The 18,598-nt window shown below is 41.7% G+C and overlaps 1 protein-coding gene across 1 annotated transcript in view; it reads right to left on the bottom strand.

Annotated features, from left to right (window-relative positions):
* Positions 1-15,009: 15,009 nt before the first annotated feature.
* Positions 15,010-18,598, bottom strand: part of LOC134219961 (homeobox ARX homolog alr-1-like) — a 62,217-nt gene continuing 58,628 nt past the window's right edge. The window contains exon 3 of the mRNA XM_062698870.1: positions 15,010-15,456. Coding sequence (XP_062554854.1) covers positions 15,133-15,456 — 324 coding nt within the window. The 3' untranslated portion in view covers positions 15,010-15,132. The remainder of the gene's footprint in view (positions 15,457-18,598) is intronic.

Genomic DNA, 18,598 nt, shown 5'->3' with positions numbered 1-18,598 from the left:
ACAAACCATTTCATCGGAGAGATTTTATTTCGATTGTCATTTTTTTTTGACGTAGGACTTACGTCTCTCTTTACTATACCGGGTGTCATTTCAAAATTTCTAAATCGGCCGCGTTACGCTGTGTTGAAAGATTTCGAACGTTAATAGCTTTTACCCTAGTGAACAGATTCCTGCAGTTAACCCCTCAATCGACAGCTTTCAAGTATGCCTTTCATATTAATGCCTGATAATATCCGAAAACTTTTTTCAATAGGCCTAAAACTGTTTTCAAAGCAAAGCATTGAATTCACGAAAACCTATAAATATGGGTACCGCATCATTCTTGCATCATTCCATTACCACGTTCTGATTGGTACAGACGTCAACGAATGAGCTCACGCTAGGTCTGCTAAGAAGGCATAAAATAGCGCAGCGCGAATGTTTCCTCTCAATCTGACCAAAACAGGCAAAGCAATAACAGCAGCGCATCGTCGGAATTTTTGAATGGTTGCATTCGCAAACCTAAGCCTTTTTATGAGCAAGGCAGAATCGTCAGCATTCTCAGGTCAGCATCATCGGCATTTTCAGCCCGGCATTGTCGAGAAGCCAATAGTAAGCGCGGTGTGTGACTAAAGAGTGTCGACGACAACACTACTGATCAAGTTTTCTCGGCCGATGGCAGTAGCGGTTAGGCGTTTGGTATTCCTGCAGACATCGATTCATAATGTTTTAAACAATCATAAACTCCCAGTTGAACCGCTCAAGAGGAAATTTACATCTAACATTGTGAATGGATCTTTTCAGAACCACTTATATACTTACTAAAGAGTTTTTCGCGATAGAATCATTTTGAAAATGTAGTACCAGGGGTCTGCGAAGCGGCCATGTTTCTGATGCCAGCATCAAAATCATCGATTAATTTAATACGAAGGCGTAATCATAATCGTTGAAACCTGCCATTGAAAATGTATTTTGAATATCGTGATATTTTGGCGAGGTGCCCATTGAAATATGAAAATTTATTAAAGGCATCAATATTCTTGTTGAAATAGCACCTCGCATTCATACTTTCGCACAAGTTCTTGTAAAATGATGAAAAATAATTACGTCTATTTGGAAAAATTACTTCGGAATAGTGGTTTGTTTACAAAATAGAATTGTCAGTGGGAAACCCAATTTCAATAGAACAATGGGAAACTCAAAGATGTTGGCTATTGTCAAACGTAGTGGGTAGGATTGGGGTTGCCAGATACCTGTGTAGTACAATCAACTAATTAGAGAGCGTTTGCGTGACAATTTTATTAATTCGCGTTCATGGCGATGGATTGTTACAAAATTCTGTCTTCCTCGCTCACGACAAAAGAAATTGCATTCCTTATTATAAGAATTCAACGAAAATTTTTGAAATGTCTCCATTAGAAATCCAAAAATTGTCACTGTTTTGAGTCTAAATGTTTCAATTTAAAATTTGCTTTATTTGTTGATGTGAATAGGTAAATAGCTACTGAATTTTGTGTAACTTTCAAACGTTGGTATAAAGCTTTTGAATATTCTTGGTTAACGTGATTTTGTGTTTCAGCAAGTATACTCTATTACCACTATTACCACTCTAGCTAATTTGAAGAGTTAACGCAGTAGCGTCGCGGTATCACAAAAGACAAACAATGTAGTGAAGAGACATTGCGAGGGGTGCTTAAACGTATAATTCAATGTGCAGCATAACATGTCGAAATAATGTGCTAGAAATCATCACATGATCCCATTTTGGAATCTTAGTTTAAAAATGAAATGTTGAAAAATGTAATTAAAATTTTCAAAAATTGTAAAACTAGTGTAATATTTGCAATTATCGCACCCCTGGCAATCATTTTTAGGCGTTAGTCATCTTTGGTAACCCAAGATGGTGTGAATGTGCTGTCTGTTGCCCAATATATGGGGATTCTCGAAGTGGACCATGTTGTTAATATACTATACTATATATGTGACAAATCATTTTTGCTTGGTTGGTCAACGTAAAGGTAGAACCACCAAATGTTTTGCGATGTATTCATCGAAGAGGTGGAACATCGACTTAAGTTGCAATGCTATAATGAAGAAATCATTCGCTTTATTGATCAATGTAAAGGTGTAGCCATCAGCTGATTAACAATGGTATTATTCATCGAAAAGGCGGAGCTTCGGCGGATTTCCTATGCTATAGTTCATCTTTTTTGGAAATTATGGCATTGAAAATACTTCGAATGTCCCATAGATAATTATTTTGATAGTGAACTCTTTTATTCATTAGTTATTATTTAGAAAATAATAATTTTGAAATGTTTTGTCACTTTAATTACCCACGACTAGCAGTGAGCAAACGATGTTCAATGGTCTTATTCATCAAAGGGGCGGAGCTTCGGCTAGAGTTCTGATAGAATGATAAAATCATGGCTCACGCGAGTTTAGTTATAGTTGTTAGTTTTTCAAAAAGAAAGGGATATAAATTAGCAAAAAATAAGCTGTCTATTCTTGAGCCATGCGCCGTCGTACAAATGCCAACTTTGTTTTATATATATAGATGATCAAAATTGAAAAAAATCATGCAAAATTGTACGAAAAACAATTTCAACGAAAAGATTAGGCATTGATCTTTAAAGTATTCCATTTCATCTTAACATTTTTCCTCGTAAATAGAAGAAGAAAAGGGATATAAATTAGCAAAAATTGGGTTGTCTTTTCTTGAGTGATGCGTGGTCGTACAAATGCCAACTTTGTTTTATATACATAGAAGAATTCATTTCAGCAAATGGAAACTTTTCAATCTTCGCGGACAGCTAATTGTCGGAAAAGCATTAGGTTTGAAAAGCATTAGTTCAATTGAAGCTTATGAAGTAAACGCTGGACCGCTAAATTAAATTCTCGGGAAAATATGCGATGGTTCCAAGAAGTGCCGGAAGCATTAAGTGAGGAGGTTATTTCAATTATTTCTACGAAATGTGCCAGCTGAATTTTTGAAGCCTGTTCCCGCAGAGAGAATGCTCTCGCGGGTAGTTCGGTAACTATTGGGTAGTTTACTTCTTCCGTGTAGAGTCTTCATATACCATCGCGTGTGTATTGTCGGCGTAGCACCAAGTTAGAATTCGGAAGTCGGGACTTCCGAACCGAACTTTCTTCCGAAGTTTTATTTGTCAAACTAATTGATGCGTTGTTTAGCGCATCTTTAGGCGAATCCAGCGCACTGCTTCCGAAGTTGGGAAAATTGCCTGTATCTGGAGAAAAATCCAACTTTGGTATAAAAAGCGGTATAAATTTATTCCGGATACACAATACATTTGCGACGACGTAATGCTACGTTTTGACAGGGCAAGTGAATTGAACAACTCAGTTGAATTCAATTGACTTGCCAAAAGTTGAACATGTTCAACTTTCTTTTCGTTCAAGTGAATTGAATTAAGATGTTTACACGTTCCATTCGCGTTCGATTCAAGCGACTTGCTCAATTCACTTGCCTTGTCTAAACGTAGCATAAAGGCAAGCGATGCGGGTTCAAAATGAATCCACATGCTAATCCAGATCTACCCAGAATGTTCATGCTGTTTCGCTCACACTGTTACAAAAGTCGACCCAAATTGATGAAAAAACCGTGGTTACTCAAAAGTGAGTAAACACGGTTTTTTGCATCAATTTGGGTCGATTTGTCAACAGTGTGAGAGGAAGAGCATGAAAAATCTGTATAGATCTGGGTTAGCGTGCATGATAGAAAACGAACTCCCTATGGCACACCAATACTTGCTGCGCACACCAATACTGGCTGCGAAATTGTGAGTTGACGTCTGGGAAGGAGCGTCCTACACAGCTCTGGTCCTCACAAGTTCAAATCTTACGCTTCACGGGTCTTCCGATGACAATCGACCGCCAGCTAAGGGTTTTGTACTTAGCTAGTAGTGCAGCCTGGGCACTGTTGTTCTTCTGACATCAGCTAGAGTGAGTTGGTGCGACCAACGGGACCATCGTCCCTAACCCCTAATCCTAAGGCGCCAAGCGACCCGTGCCGAGGGGATGCATGGCCAGGGGGGTGAAATAATGAGCTAGGCCTTTAGCGGATCCTGTGGGGTACCTGGGCACCCTCCACAGTAATTGTCCCTTACCGCGTCATGCTGGGCTCTGGCGTGGTGGAACAAAAGATATTTTAGTTACTAGATAAAGATTGTCGCTTCGGTTCCCTTTGTTCTACTGTCCGGAACATGTTGGGTACCAAGCTGTCAAATCGTATGGATTTTCCTTCTTTGACATTTAGTTCCCCTATCCTCGCAGCAAAAGATGTTCCGGACAGCGACGACAGCGACAATCTTTATCTGGTAACTAAAATATCTTTTGGTGGAACTCTTTTCCCGAGCAACTCAAGGGACCAAAATGGAAAACCAAGTCAATTCTGCAATTAGTGGTAGTAGGTGACAACCCCTTCGCAAGAGGTGGGTTGTTCAGGTCTCCGCCTAGGAGGTCAGAGGCAATAGCCGGCAGCTCGGTGCGCAGCGCCAGCGTGGGTCACTTAACCTACGCTACGCCGGTAGAGGTTATGGACGGCCCATGGCCTGTGGGGGCGATGAACCGCAAACGCGATGGGCTTTCGACCTTCGAGGTGGCGACGGAACAGCTGGAAGCTATCATCGCCTTTGCGTCATCATAATATCAGTAAGAACCTTAAGAGGAGTTTGCTGAAACTTCGGGCGGTCTTTGCTGAAAAGAGGGCGGTCGGGACGGCCAAGTGCAAACCCGTGAAATCCGTGGAGTCGACGTCTACCCAGACTGAGACCCAAGGATTCGCGGAATCGGGCTCGAATCGACCGAGGGCGTGCCAGCGAAGACGGTGGTGCCAAAGTCTACCCAGACTGAGGCTCAAGTATTTGCGGGCACGTCGGGTGTGACTGTTCCAACGGAGCAGACACAAAAACGGGGGAGAGAGTCTCCAGTGTATGTGTGTTTTTTTTTTCTTCCTATGCAATGAAGGGGGAATCTGCTCAACAGACATCCTGGGTTAACCAGGAAGTGCGGGGTTAGGGATCACCGAGGGAGGCAGGACTACATCCCCGACCCGATAAACCGTTTCCATTGTCGCCAAGCCCATAGTCCCTTCGGTACAACCAGAAAGTAATGCTTCAAAGGGGGGCCAGTGCACAACGCACCCTCGAGGTTAGCTGCGTGTCCTTGCAGCACCGAACATCATAACTCGCTTTTTTAGAAGAACACCATGGTATCGTGCCAGCACGTTGTCGGCTTTCCAGGTGGCCTCACCACGCCTTATGTCCTCGGAAGGTGGGAAGGGTCGACTTCGCGCCTGCTTCCCTCTGCACGACTGGTATCAAGAATGATGATGCCGCGTGCACCCCAAATTGACCTTTCTGCGATAGGGCCTATTCGCCAGCACACATAGGGACTTGCCGACGCGGTGCCTACGCCTGCCCCAGCCTTGACGAGGACCCCTTTCCGTCCTCGGGCTCGGAACCCGCCCGGTTGACCGACGCCACGAAAGCGACGATACCATGTTGTTCTTCGCGCGGCCACTTGTTCGATAAAAGGATCGAGTTCGACCACAGAGCATGACCACCGGTATGACCCATGGCTCCCTACGACTATCAAAAGTAACGCGACTGTAGGCGCGGGATCTGTTACCAAGATCATTAACCTATTCATCTGGACTCGTAGGGTTGGGAAGTCCCCGACGTACAATCTGTACGGTTGGGTAAATGGCTTCCTTTCCGGCACTTTAAAGATGTCCATCATGTTTTTTTGCTACAAACTTTGAACCAACAACATTAGAATAGGTACATTACATTAAACATTACAAATCACAATCATTGAAATAATTAGTAGGTACACACATATACACTGTCTGAATTACACTTTAAGGCGACTGTACACAGTTTTCATTAACTTCTTCAGTAGCAATAAAAGTCAAATAAAAAAAAAAAAAATGACCCATGAAGCCGACTCTGATCCCTTGGACCACCTCTTATTTGCGCCTGAACTAGCCATCCTTGAGTCCACGCGCCTCCTTCTGTGTAGCTCCGAGACGATTTGGGTGATAGCCGATAAAACGGCGTTCCAGCCAACTTCATCTTTACACATCCTCCGAACTAGGTTGTCCGGGTAGTGTCCAGACCACATGTGGCAAGCATGTGTTCACGCATTGCGCGAAAACGTGAGCACACGAACAACACGTGTTCCGCCATTTCCTCTAAACCTGCGCACACCAAACACTCGGGCGAGGCCGAGCAAGCCAGCTGCGTTACCTGCACTGTGATTTTGCAGCACGCTTAAACGCCGGGCACATCCAACCCCCCATGGGGTGCTTGCTGTTCACAGCTTTGCTGGAACCAATCAAACAATTGGGAGGGTTCGTGCAGCATTGTGCCTTATGTCCCTCCAATCCGCAGCGTCGGCAGAGATTGCTTCTGTCAGGGCCTTTGCAGTCCCATTGCTTGTGCCCCGGTTCCAGGCACTTGAAGCAAATTTCGGGTTGCTCGTATATGCCCACAGGGCATACCGACCATCCCACCTTGACGCTCCCTAACTTGACTACCTTGGAGGCGTCCGCTGCAGATAGCCGAACCAATGCTACCTGCGTCCCTGCCGGACCTTTCCGTAGCCGAACGGCTGCGGTGGGCGTCTCCACTTCACACTGTCGCCGCAGTGCCGTGGCGAGCTCTTCGACTTCGGTGATCTCGTCCAGGTCTTTAACCCTTAGATTCACCTCCGTGATGAGTGCCCTCACCTTGACCGTCTCGCCTAGAACTTCCTCCGCCAACTTCTTGTAGGCGGCGCCCTTTTGCGAGACGCCCCGCTTCAGCTCGAGGATCATCTCGCCCATCCGGGTACGTCTTATTCGACGTACGTCGGCGCCGAGTTCACCGAGCTTGACGTCACTCCTCATCGCCTTCAAAACGTCCGAGTACTTAGCCTCGTCCGCCGTGATGACTAGGGCATCGCTCCTGGAGCGATTGGCACCTACCCTAGACTTCTTGCTACCCTCATTCGCCTGGGCCTTCTTTTCGGCCCTTGACGTCTTCGGTTTCCTCTTGTTCTTGACCAGGGTCCAGGAGGCGTCATCCCCCTCTATTTCCCTGGTCTGGTGCGGCTGAGAACTTTCAGCCTGCCGTAACCCCTTACCACCGTCTTTCCTGAGTGGACGGACCTTTCCAGTTCCTTCCTCCCCCGGTTTTGGAGGTACCTGGCCGGGGTTCAGCTTCCCAGCCCCACTACCCTTGTTCGGGGTAGTAACCCTCCGCGTTTTGGAGCGGCCCCCAGGGAGCTCATCCCCTGGAGACTGTCTCCCCCGTTTTTGTGTCTGCTCCGTTGGAAAAGTCACCCCCGACGTACCCGCAAATACTTGAGCCTCAGTCTGGGTAGACTTTGGTACCACCGTCTTCACTGGCACGCTTTCGGTCGATTCGACCTTGCCCGAGTCCGCGAATCCTTGGGCCTCAGTCTGGGTAGACCTCGACTCCACCGATTTCACGGGTTTACACTTGGCCGTCCCGACTGCCCTCTCCAGCTTGGCATCCAGCATCGACTTTCGAAGTTTCAGCAGGCTCCTCTTGAGGTCCTTACTGATATTATGCTTCGATGACGCAAAGTCGATGATGGCGTCCAGCTGTTCCGTCGCCACCTCGAAGGCCGAAAGCCCATCGCGTTTGCGGTTCATCGCCTCCACAAGCCATGGGCCGTCATTAACCTCTACCGGCGTTTTTTTAGCCGAGAGGAAGGTTAAGTGACCCACGCTGGCGCTGCGCACTGAGCTGCCGACTATTGCCTCTGGCCTCCTAGGCGGAGACCTGAACAACCCACCTCTTGCGAAGGGGTTGTCGCCTACACTACTACCACTAGTTGAAGAATTGCCTTGGTTTTCCATTTTGGTCCCACGAGTTGCTCGGGAAAAGAGGTCCACCACGCAGAGCCCAGCATGACGCGGTAAGGGACAATTACTGTGGAGGGTGCCCAGGTATCCCACAGGCTCCGTTAAAGGCCTAGCTTATTATTTCACCCCCTGGCCATGCATCCCCTCGGCACGGGTCGCTTGACGCCTTGGGATTAGGGGTTAGGGACGATGGTCCCGGTCTGAGACGAGACCTGCAAAGACGCTGCTTCTTTTTTCTTGTTTTGACACTTGTTCTTCTTTTCATCACAGTTGACCATCGAGTTTCAACTGTTTACTTGACTGTTTCACCTAAGCCCCAGGTGGATCCTTCTGAGCACAATAAAAGTGTATCCAATTCACGAAATAGTTAATTCATTTTCATAAGGATTTTTATACCGGGAACAAAATACAGGTTTATTACTGATTATTAACAAGCTAAACGGAAGGACAAACAAAAATGATGTGGAATATTTTATTTGGGATACCAATACTTTCACTCAAAAAGCTGCTGGTTGCAGCTGACAGTTCGTGACAGCAGTTGACTGGCAGCAACTGAAGTTACATTTTTTCCTCTTTGCTGGTCTCGTCTCAGGTCCCGGTCTAACTCGCAGTGGCCATGGGGAGGGGTCGTCAAGCCCTTGGACAAAGTCCCTGCTGCCCCGTATGTGTGAATGTGTTTGTGTGTGCACAAAATCAAAGGAAAACATTAGTCAACTTTTCGTATAGTAATCTTCAACCGATTTTCTCGCAACAAGTTTTATTCGACAGATGACAAAGTCTTGTTGATCACTATTGAATTTGATAACGATCGACCGTTGCGTTTAAAAGTTATGAATAAAATGATTCATCGAACTATATAAGCCCCATATAAGGTTGGTGTCTTGACTAAATGCCAGAAAGGCAGCACCACTACTCAGTGAATAAAATGAATTTTTCAACATGAATTTAAGAAAAATGTCTGAGAGAAATATTTTAGAACATAAAAAATTAAAAATGTTCGTTTTAAATGTCTACGATGCAACATCTACTCATAATCTTTGTACTAAGCAAACAATACCTAAAATCGGATATAAAGATAGCCCTACACCTTGGGAAAATTTTCCGCCGGATTTTAGTCCCCGTGCATTTTGAATGGGGCCAGGATTTTTGACCAAATTCCGAAAATATCGCATATGTAAAAATACGTGGGGAAAAATCCGTGCACCGAATACCCCAGGTGTGAGGATACTTTAAGGCTGCCTTTTTTCCTGTTCGGGTGTGCCACTGCGACCAATTATTAGATCTATTGTAGCGTTACCCGTATCCTTAGTGTTTAAGTGCATGTCGAATTACTCCAGTGCTATTGAGAAGCAGTGCAGTATCGGTTTCGATACAGTTGTTGTTTTGTTTTCTCAAGACCACCATGACAAGGTCCCGCTATTTAGACCCTTCATAGAGAGCAATCCCATTGAAAAAACAGAACAGTAATACTGTTTTTGGCCATGGCCATTTTGTCTTGCTTCCAGAATATCACCAGTGAAACGCTTAAAACCCGGGATTTAGCTCCAGATCAAAAAGAGTTAGTACGTATTTAAACCCCTAACTCGATTTTTAAAGCAGTCAGTTCAGCCTAGGACCGGGTACCGAGGTTTTTTAACTAATTGCTTGAAAAGTTGTTTCCGCTGCATACAGTTTAGCCTCAAACAAGAGAAATTCGAGTCTTTCAACTGTCTGCAAGGTAACATTAATTATGTTTTATTGCTGAAACTGCTGTTGGTAGCGAGGACTAAATACGATGAATCCTTAATTACCACAACTCATTGCCCTAGCTAGAAAAATGGATTAGGCTAGGGCTCTGTTTGGTAGATCTTACACCGCAACACACTACGTCAAAGTGATCTACCGTGTTACGGGAAAAAGGCTGCCTTACACCTTGGGAAATTTTTCCGCTGGATTTTGGTCCCCGATTTTAAATGGGGCCTGGATGTTGATTTTCCGTGCCCAAATCCCGAAAACACCGCATATGCAAAAGCACATGGGGAAAAAATCCGCGGACCAAATTCTCGAGGTGTGAGGCTACCTTTAAGTAGAGGTGTGCGCCGCAGGGCCACGCCGCCGCCGACAGTTTTTGGCACGCCGCCACCGCCGGCATTTTTGCATCGGCGCGCCGCTGTTTAAAATTTTGTCACGCCGCTGATCTATATTTTTCCACGCCGATTCAAATTTGAAGAAGTCCGCAGAATTTTCCGTGGAAATTTCGAAGATTCAGTCGAATTTCCGTAGAATTTCCCGAATGATCCCCACATCATCACGTTGGAACCCCAGAGAATTTTTCGTGAAAATACCAATGATTTCCTTGAGAATTACCGTTGAAATTCCGAAAACCTCTCCGTAAAAACTTAGAAAAACTGTGAGTGGAAATTCCGAAGAGGCTAAAATAGAATTTCTGTCGTTTGGCAGAAAGTAATTTGGACGAAAGCCACAAGGCCGAAAGTTGTTAGGTCGAATACGTAGTTTGACCAAGCACATCATTTGACCAAAGTCCATCTAGCCCAAAGTTATTTGGTCGAAAATGTTATTTGGTCGACGACCCTTTCCTGTTTTAAATGTTTTCCAATGGAACTTTTGAAGAATTCCTTATGGACAATACAAAAAAAAATGGCCCAGACTCGTGAATTAGTTCATCCAGAAATTGCTTCAATCATTCAATCAAAAGTTCCTTCAGGTATTCCTTCGAAAATTAAATGAAATTGGAAATTCCTTTAAGAATTGCTTCGAAAAAAATTTCCTCAGGAATTCCTTCGGAACTTCCTCCAAAATTCCACAAAAAAAATCATTTAAGTATCCTTCGTAAAATACTTTGGAGATTTTTGCAGATATTCTTTTAAAATTTCCTCGAAAATTCGATCGATTTTAATTAGTTATTTCCTTAGAGGAAATTTAGTAAACTTCTTCAAGAATTGTTTAGGAAATTTGTTTGGGACTTTCTTCGGGAATTCCTTCAGAACCTCGAACGGATATTCCTTCAGAAAATCATTTGACGATTCCTTTGTATGTTCTTTTACGAGTTCCTTTAGCACATTCCTCGGAAATTTTTATGTCTTTATTAATGAAATTTTCAGCCCACGGCTGGCTCATATCAGATTCCTTGAAAATGTTTTAAGGAATTCCTTTAGAAATTCGTTCGGAAATACAGAATATGAAAAAAAACTGCTAATGCCACTCCAGTTCATGTTACCAACATCTATTTGCCCCCACTCACATATTAGTCCCATACCGTTTTTTTCGCCAACTGAGAGGCTATTGAAGTTCCAAATCGCATCTTCCATATGAAACTTTAAAAAAATCTAATAAATTGAAACATCATCGTATCTTTCTGAAATTTTGCTAAGATGTTCATCATTCGCTGGATTACCGTAAAGCGATTTAGTTTGATCGAAACATTGTTTAGTTTTGAGCAATTAGTTCATGTAAATTCTTAGTGGGTCTGTTATGCGAGTAGTTTCAATTCAATATGGGACTATGACTTGGTATTTTTTTCACTCATGGGCATACAAAATCGCAGTTTTTATTATGATTTATGGAAGTACATAAGAAATGAACCCTATTCATTGGGTTAACTCAAATGTAACGAAAAGTCAAATGGAACTGTTATGCGAGTGGGGCAGTATTGTGCTCAAACATAGCAGCCAAAAAACCGGTAGTATAAGTGTCAAACCGATGTTGTTGATGCAACCAATCATACACAACAACATGATAGACAGCATATGCCAAGTTAAGCTTATTGAAGCCAAATAAGTTTAAATTTCAAAATAATTTTTCTCAGCGCCACTAGCGTTTTAGTACTGATGCTCTACTGAGAATACATTCGGAAAATGCTTCGGATTTATTTGAAATCCTTGGAGATTTCTCAGGAATTCATTCGAAAATTTATTTACGGGAACTTAAGAAAACACCTTAAGTAATTGTTCTGGATATTCTTGGGAAAATTCCTTTGGAGGTTCCGTCGGAAATTCCTTTACAAATTTCTTTGGAAATTTTAATAAATTTCTTTGGAAATTATTTCTAGAATTCCTAGAGGAGATTATTTTCGGTATATGTTCTTAGGAAACCCTCGAGTAACTTCTCTGGAATTTCTAGAGAGTTTCTCTTCTACAAATTCCTTTGAACATTCGGAAATTCTCTTAAAATTTCCATAGAAATTGATTTCGAAAATCCTTCTGGAATCTATTCATAAATTCATTTTGGAATCCTTCTGAAGAACTCTTTGATTTTTTTGAGAATTAGTTCGGAATACCTTTGGAAATTCTTTTGTAAATTCTTCTGGGAATTCCTTGGAAAATCCATTCGATATTATATCGAAAATTCCTTTCGTAGAAATCCTTCACAATTTCCTTTAGTTTTTTTTTCTTGAAAATATTTTTATGTTCTACCGCGGGAATTCTTTAAAGAATCCTTTCTGAAATTCTTCCTGAAATAATTTTGAAAATTACGCTTATAATTCCTAGGACATGTGATTCCTTTGTAAAACCATCCGAAAATTCTTTTGAAAATTAATCCAGAAATTTCTTCGAAAGTTCTTCCAGGAACTTCCTTGAAATCCAAAATTATTATATATTTTTTAATACATTTATGAAGAATTTCCGAGCGAATTCTCAGAAGAGTTTACAAGCAAAACCTAATTGATTTCCCGAATAAATGCCTAGCTCTCTTTAGGCATTGCTTCGGGAATTATTCAGAAATTCCTTTGAAGCTGGATAAACGTTTTTATGTCCATAGATCGGAACAACGATCCATACGTGTTCAATTCTTAAATTTGTTATTTTTTTCATGTTTGAAAGTTCACTAATTGTGTCAGAAATTCTCAGAAAATTCCAGCATTTTTCCAGGTTTTACAGTTAGTAGTCACCCTGTTGAAATTCTGGAAAAATCCGAAGAACTTTCCATGGCAATTTAGAAAAGTTTCGTGCCAATTAGAATAAATTTCCTATGAAAACTCCTAACAAATTCCATTGAATTCTAATTTTTTTCTCATTTTGAAAAATTTCCAGCGAAAAATTTCTGGTGAAAACTCCAGCGAGTTTCCCGTAAAAACTCCTTAGAGTCTGCCGTGGATGTTCCGAAGTGTAAATTTGACGAAATATTTTGTTGAGTATTCTGGACTACAAAATTTAGAACAATTTCTCATGAAAATTCTGAAAAGTTTCTCATAAAAATTTTGAATTATTTTTCCCTGAAATTCCAAACAATTTTCCTTGGGAATGACAAAGAGCTGCAACGTTGTTCCTGTGGAAAATTCTTTTTTTTTTTTTTTTTATCTTTATTTTTGAGATTTTCAGCCCGCGGCTGGTTCATCTCATGAGATAATATTTCACAACAATTAAATACAATGCATTCTGAATAAAATTAATTATTTTTTCTTGGATCGTGTGTTGTATACTTTCCAGTCCGAATGACAATTTTTCCACTATCACCAGCATCAGCAATAACATCACTGCACGATCTTTTGGGAATATTGTCTTCTTGATTATCGCTTGTTGTTGCAGATGCAGTAGACAATCGCCTCTTCGCGCTGGCTCCAGTACCGGACTCTATGAAGTTATCAGTTTGTTCGTCACCATCACCGTCACTGTCGTTGTTGTTTTCTCTTCGTCTTCATAGTCGTCCTCATCGCTTTCGCTTGCATCGGCTCGCATCGGCGGAGGGTCGCTATTGTGTTGTTTGTTGGATGATGTTGAAACCGTCGCTGCTGGAGGACGCGTTTGGGATTGGTTTTGTTTTTGTCCAGTTACAAGCGTGGGCTCGTCATCGATAACGATACGAGATGGTATTGCTTTCTCTAGCATCATTCGCACCACTCTTACACCATTTGCTACTCCCGGAAAAAAGTTCTTCCACGTCTCGTTCTGTACGGAGATAACTTTACCATATTGCTTTAGGCAATCCGATATGGTTTCATTCGGCATTCTCGGAGGAAGATCATGAATCCTCAATGTAGTGGTGGGACCATCTACGTATACCGGAATATGATAGAATACGCCGAGACGGTGAAATGAGTGTTTGAGGTGATGTTCTTTTTGTAGTCGTGCGGCTACGCCTGCGCTGTTCATCTCAACAAACACACAGTCATTGAGGTTGTGGAAAAGATGCTCCCGTTGAGGTCTTGAAAATATCCCGAAAAAAATTTAAAAAAATCTTTGAGAACGTTATAAAAAAAATCACCACGCCGATTCACGCCGCCGCCGTCGATTTTCGGACCGGCGCACACCTCTACCTTTAAGGCTACCTTACACCTCGGGAAAATTTTCTTCCGGATTTTTGTCCCCGTGCATTTTAAATGGGGCCGGGATTTTGATTTTTCGTGCCCAAATCCCGAAAACATCGCATATGCAAAAATACATGGGAAAAAAATCCGCTGACCAAATTCCCGAGGTGTTAGGCTACCTTTAAAGGGAATCTGGTCAGCCCATTTTTTCCCCATGTATTTTTACATATGTGATGTTTTCGGGATTTGGGCACGGAAAATCAAAATCCCGGCCCATTGCAAATGCACGGGGACCAAAATCCGCCGGAATTTTTTTTTTCCCGAGGTGTAAGGTAGCCTTTAAGGTGAACAACCCAGATTAATCCACCTAGCAGTGATGATGCCTTCCTCGTGCATATTAAAAAAATAACAATAAAAAGCTCTTCAGCGGAATAGATCACATTTTTTCGATCAGGGTTTCTCAGCCTCTTTTAAATTATATAGGTAGAACTGAAAATTTCAAGGTTAATTATTATTCTTGTTACATGATTCACTCTAATTTACATATTGTGAAACTTCAAACTTATCTCGGGGGTGTTGATCGGTATACCACAAAAGACTTCCCTTGACATTATGTTATAAAAGGTTTGTAGGTAGGGGGAAAGACGGCTTTGGCAGGTTTTGTTCTATTATTGGCAGGGGGGTTTTTGTCGACCAAATTTTATGAAATTTGGCCACAATATTCTTTGATATGCAAAGAATGTTTTGGCCAAATTTGAGCCTAGTCAGTCATTAAAAACCCCCTGCCAATAATAGAACAAAACCTGCCAAAGCCGTCATTCCCCCTACATTTTTTTTCAAAAAATGTCTTCCAATGAGAAATAAAAACACATAACTTATATAAACTAAATGTTTTATTTATTTATTTATTTATTTATTTTTATTATTATGTTCTAAGTGAAATGAATAAGTTAAACATATTATTTTAAGCAAAAAGTTAAATATAAGTAACACGGAGCTGGAATTGATCTGTTGATCAATATTTGAATGCCGGAAACTGATAATTCGCGATTGCTGCAGACGAATAATTTGTTGGATGGAAATTACATGAATTAGCATCATGCGGTGAAATGATTTCACTGTACGGAAAGCTTCCGAATCGTTGGGCATTCGAAAACATCGTCTGTTTGTTCATCGAATAGGAGTTTGCCGAATCTAGCTGCACAGAGCTTTGCGGTTTAACTAGTACGGGCGGCTTCGGGAAATGTATAGCAGGAGATATGGTACACAGCGATTGGGAGCTGACGGTAATGTTACGCTCATTTCGACGAAATTTTGCACGGCGATTCTGGAACCAAACCTAAAAACGAAAAAAAATCACAATTTAACGATATGTATTATTTTTGTTTGTATTTGTAGTTTTCTATATTTTTCATCTGACTTTTCTAGTCTTAAGTAATGTGTGATGGGGAAAAGTTCACTTGAACAACGCAAAACCCCATATCTTTTAAAAAATAACAGTATATATAAACTTTACAAATTAGCTTATAAAATTAAGTAGATCTAGAACTGAATACAAAACTACTCATATAACGACATTAAAGAATAGGCCAGTGACATTCAAGATCTTTGTTCTCGATCCAGTATTCCACGTTGTACTCAATTTCTGAATGTAGATGATGTGATGCCGCTGAAATAAGTAAACGTGAATAAAATTCGTTGAAACGTGCGGACATGGATCGGATCGGATCATCATGGTCATAGTTGACGGAACGAAAGTCTAGGTTCAGAAAATTCCTAGTGGGGAAAGTCGCCTGTGTCATAACGGCCCTTCGAGGGTATCAAAGTCTAGCAGTCGATACCGGTCGGCATATGGAGGAAGAGTTTTTTGTTTATTCCAGGGTGTAGGTTTTGAATTTTCGTTGAACGGATCTTGTGATATAAACAGAGTTAAATGAGCATTACACAGTCATGCCAAATTTTAGTATGGAACGAACGAGTGCACAATATAATGCTTTCAGACACAACAGATCACGGAGTTCTTCGGCAATTTTAAACATATCCCAACTGTCTATTTGTTCTGAATAATGCTGCTTGAATGTAAGCCCAGCATCGAGCGTACTCCCCAGATTCCGGGCACTGGTCGCACCTAGAAGAAGTTGATTATTCATAGTGTAATCAAATAGAATCGAATCCTTTCAGCGATGTATGTGGAGCGGAATCATTTGGGCAGCACCCCCTATTCCCGTCCGCAACGTTAATAACTCGACCGCGTTCCAACCAAATGGCTTGATTGTTTGTACATCACTAGATATCGACAGAAACTAACCATGTAGGGACACGGCAGGTATTTCCGTCCATCGTCATAGGGGTTAAAACCATCGAAAGCAACGTCCATTTGCTAGAACTCCACTATAGCAGAAAGTATCTCCTGAGCTTACAATTTGATACGGATTAGTTTGTCAAAAAAGTGCCTCTTTTATTGGTTTTCGAGACTATGACGAAAAGACGAAAATGCCTGCCTTAACCCTACCAAAAAACAAGTAATTCGGTTGTAATGCGCTCGAGTAATGAACGTTGCTGACGGGAATAGGGGCTGTTGCCCAAATGATTCTCTACCCTAATCATTTGTAGGACATTTATGAACGGATATTATCATCGCAATTGAATATTAGTTGTTCATTATTGAGCTGCAATGGAAAAAATGAGCAAAATCGGCTTTCAGATCTGCATGACGAAAACATGACGAAATGAACGCGGTACAGATAAATCTCTTCGGCTGAAAGCCGTGCTGGTCTAGAGATATGTAATTTTTACTTGCTGCAAATAGCGCATTGTTGACAAGCACCTCAAATACTTTTGAACACGCGCAAAGAGAAGTGATTCCAAGGTAGTTATCTGCATTTCGTTTGTCGCCTTTTTTTATGTATGAAAATTTCAATTCTTCGGGAATAATGCCTTCCTTCAGGGTTAGGTTGAAAATGTTTGTTAATGGGGTGTTGATCTCAAGTGCACACTTTTTCAATATACTTGGAAGGATTCAATCTGGTCCTGATGCGTAGAAAAATGTTAGCTGTACAATGGCAATTCTATCTTGTTCCGGGGTTATTGTAAGAGCGTCAAAGTTGAATACATCGTTTGAAAACATTCTGTAAGGTTGATTTGACCCCACACCGCATCGTGCTTTCGTGCTGTGAGGTTCTTTTCTCTTTTTGCGGAAGGAAGTTTTGAATACTACCCGAAGCTATTTTAATGTCAACAGTGCTTCTCAGCGTTATTTGTACCCACTGATCCCGTTACGATCTTTGCAAGGACCCGTGCCTTCGTTTTACGTTGGACCCGTTTGCGGAAGTAAAATTCCGACAAGCGGTGGTAATCCTGCAGGGACACCCTTCTGGGGAAAAACCTCTTAGAAGGTCACGTCTTCACGCTCAGCAATGAGTTTTAACAAAAACAAGTGGAAGGGGGGATCTCTGAATTCTCCACTTCCTTCGAAGAAACAAGGTTTCAAGACCGTCCTGCCCAAGCGCTGGAGACTTCAGATATTCCTTCTAACTCTAACGTTGACATTATTTCTTCTCCTATCGAACTGAGCATCAGTTCGATTTGATTAATGGCGAATTTGAAAAAATCGAATCTACTTCTAGCCCAGGTGATTCGATTCATGCGAAAAAAAAACAACGGATTCCGCCAATCGTGGTATCTGTTGCCGAGTTTTCTGGCTTCCGGAATGAGATTTTGAGTAACCTTCAGGGGATCAAGGTTTCATTTCAGATTGCTAGGAAGGGTGACTGCCGCGTTTTGCCGGGATCCTTCGACGATCGCAAACGTCTTCTTCAGTATTTAACTGAGAAGCGCCATAAGTTCTTCACATACGACGACAAAACGGAGCGATTGTTCGGTAGCCATGTCGAATATGCGTGCAAGAAGGCTTCGACTGCTGTGGCGGCATTATCGAGGATGATGTCCAACAGCTCCAAGGTGTGCGCCAGTAGACTTAGGCTACTGACAGGCGTTGCCGCATCTATTCTTAAGTACGGCGGCCCGTCCTGGGAGAAGCACTGGGGGTAACTAGAAATACTAGAAGGAGAGATCGGCGAAGACGCCATTTTGTTTCCAAATGAACTGTCAAAAACGCTTCCATTCGGCAATGTTTACGATTGTGCTGCAATTATTGGTGGGGAGTATTGAAATCACTCAATGATTATAATTTTTATGATTATATATAATTGTTGACTGAAAAATGATTGAAAATGAATCATATTGGTTTTTCATTGAATAAAAAAAATCAAATGGGGTAATCAAATCTACATCTGGTTTCTCTTCATACTTTTTTAGGGAAAGTGTTTGTTCCACACTGACCCGTTGACCTATAATTCATTTCATTAAATAAAAAATACAGTTTTTTAAAAATGCGTGGACAATTTATTCAACAACATATTCAAACAACAACAAAATATTTAACAACTGTTCAAATTATATTACATAAACATGGACTTACT

This window comes from Armigeres subalbatus, chromosome 3 (genome assembly GCF_024139115.2).
Source record: "Armigeres subalbatus isolate Guangzhou_Male chromosome 3, GZ_Asu_2, whole genome shotgun sequence".
Classification (NCBI taxonomy): Eukaryota; Metazoa; Arthropoda; class Insecta; order Diptera; family Culicidae; genus Armigeres; species Armigeres subalbatus.
The sequence above is the reverse complement of the archived record's forward strand: the minus strand, read 5'-3'. Positions and strand labels throughout refer to the sequence as shown.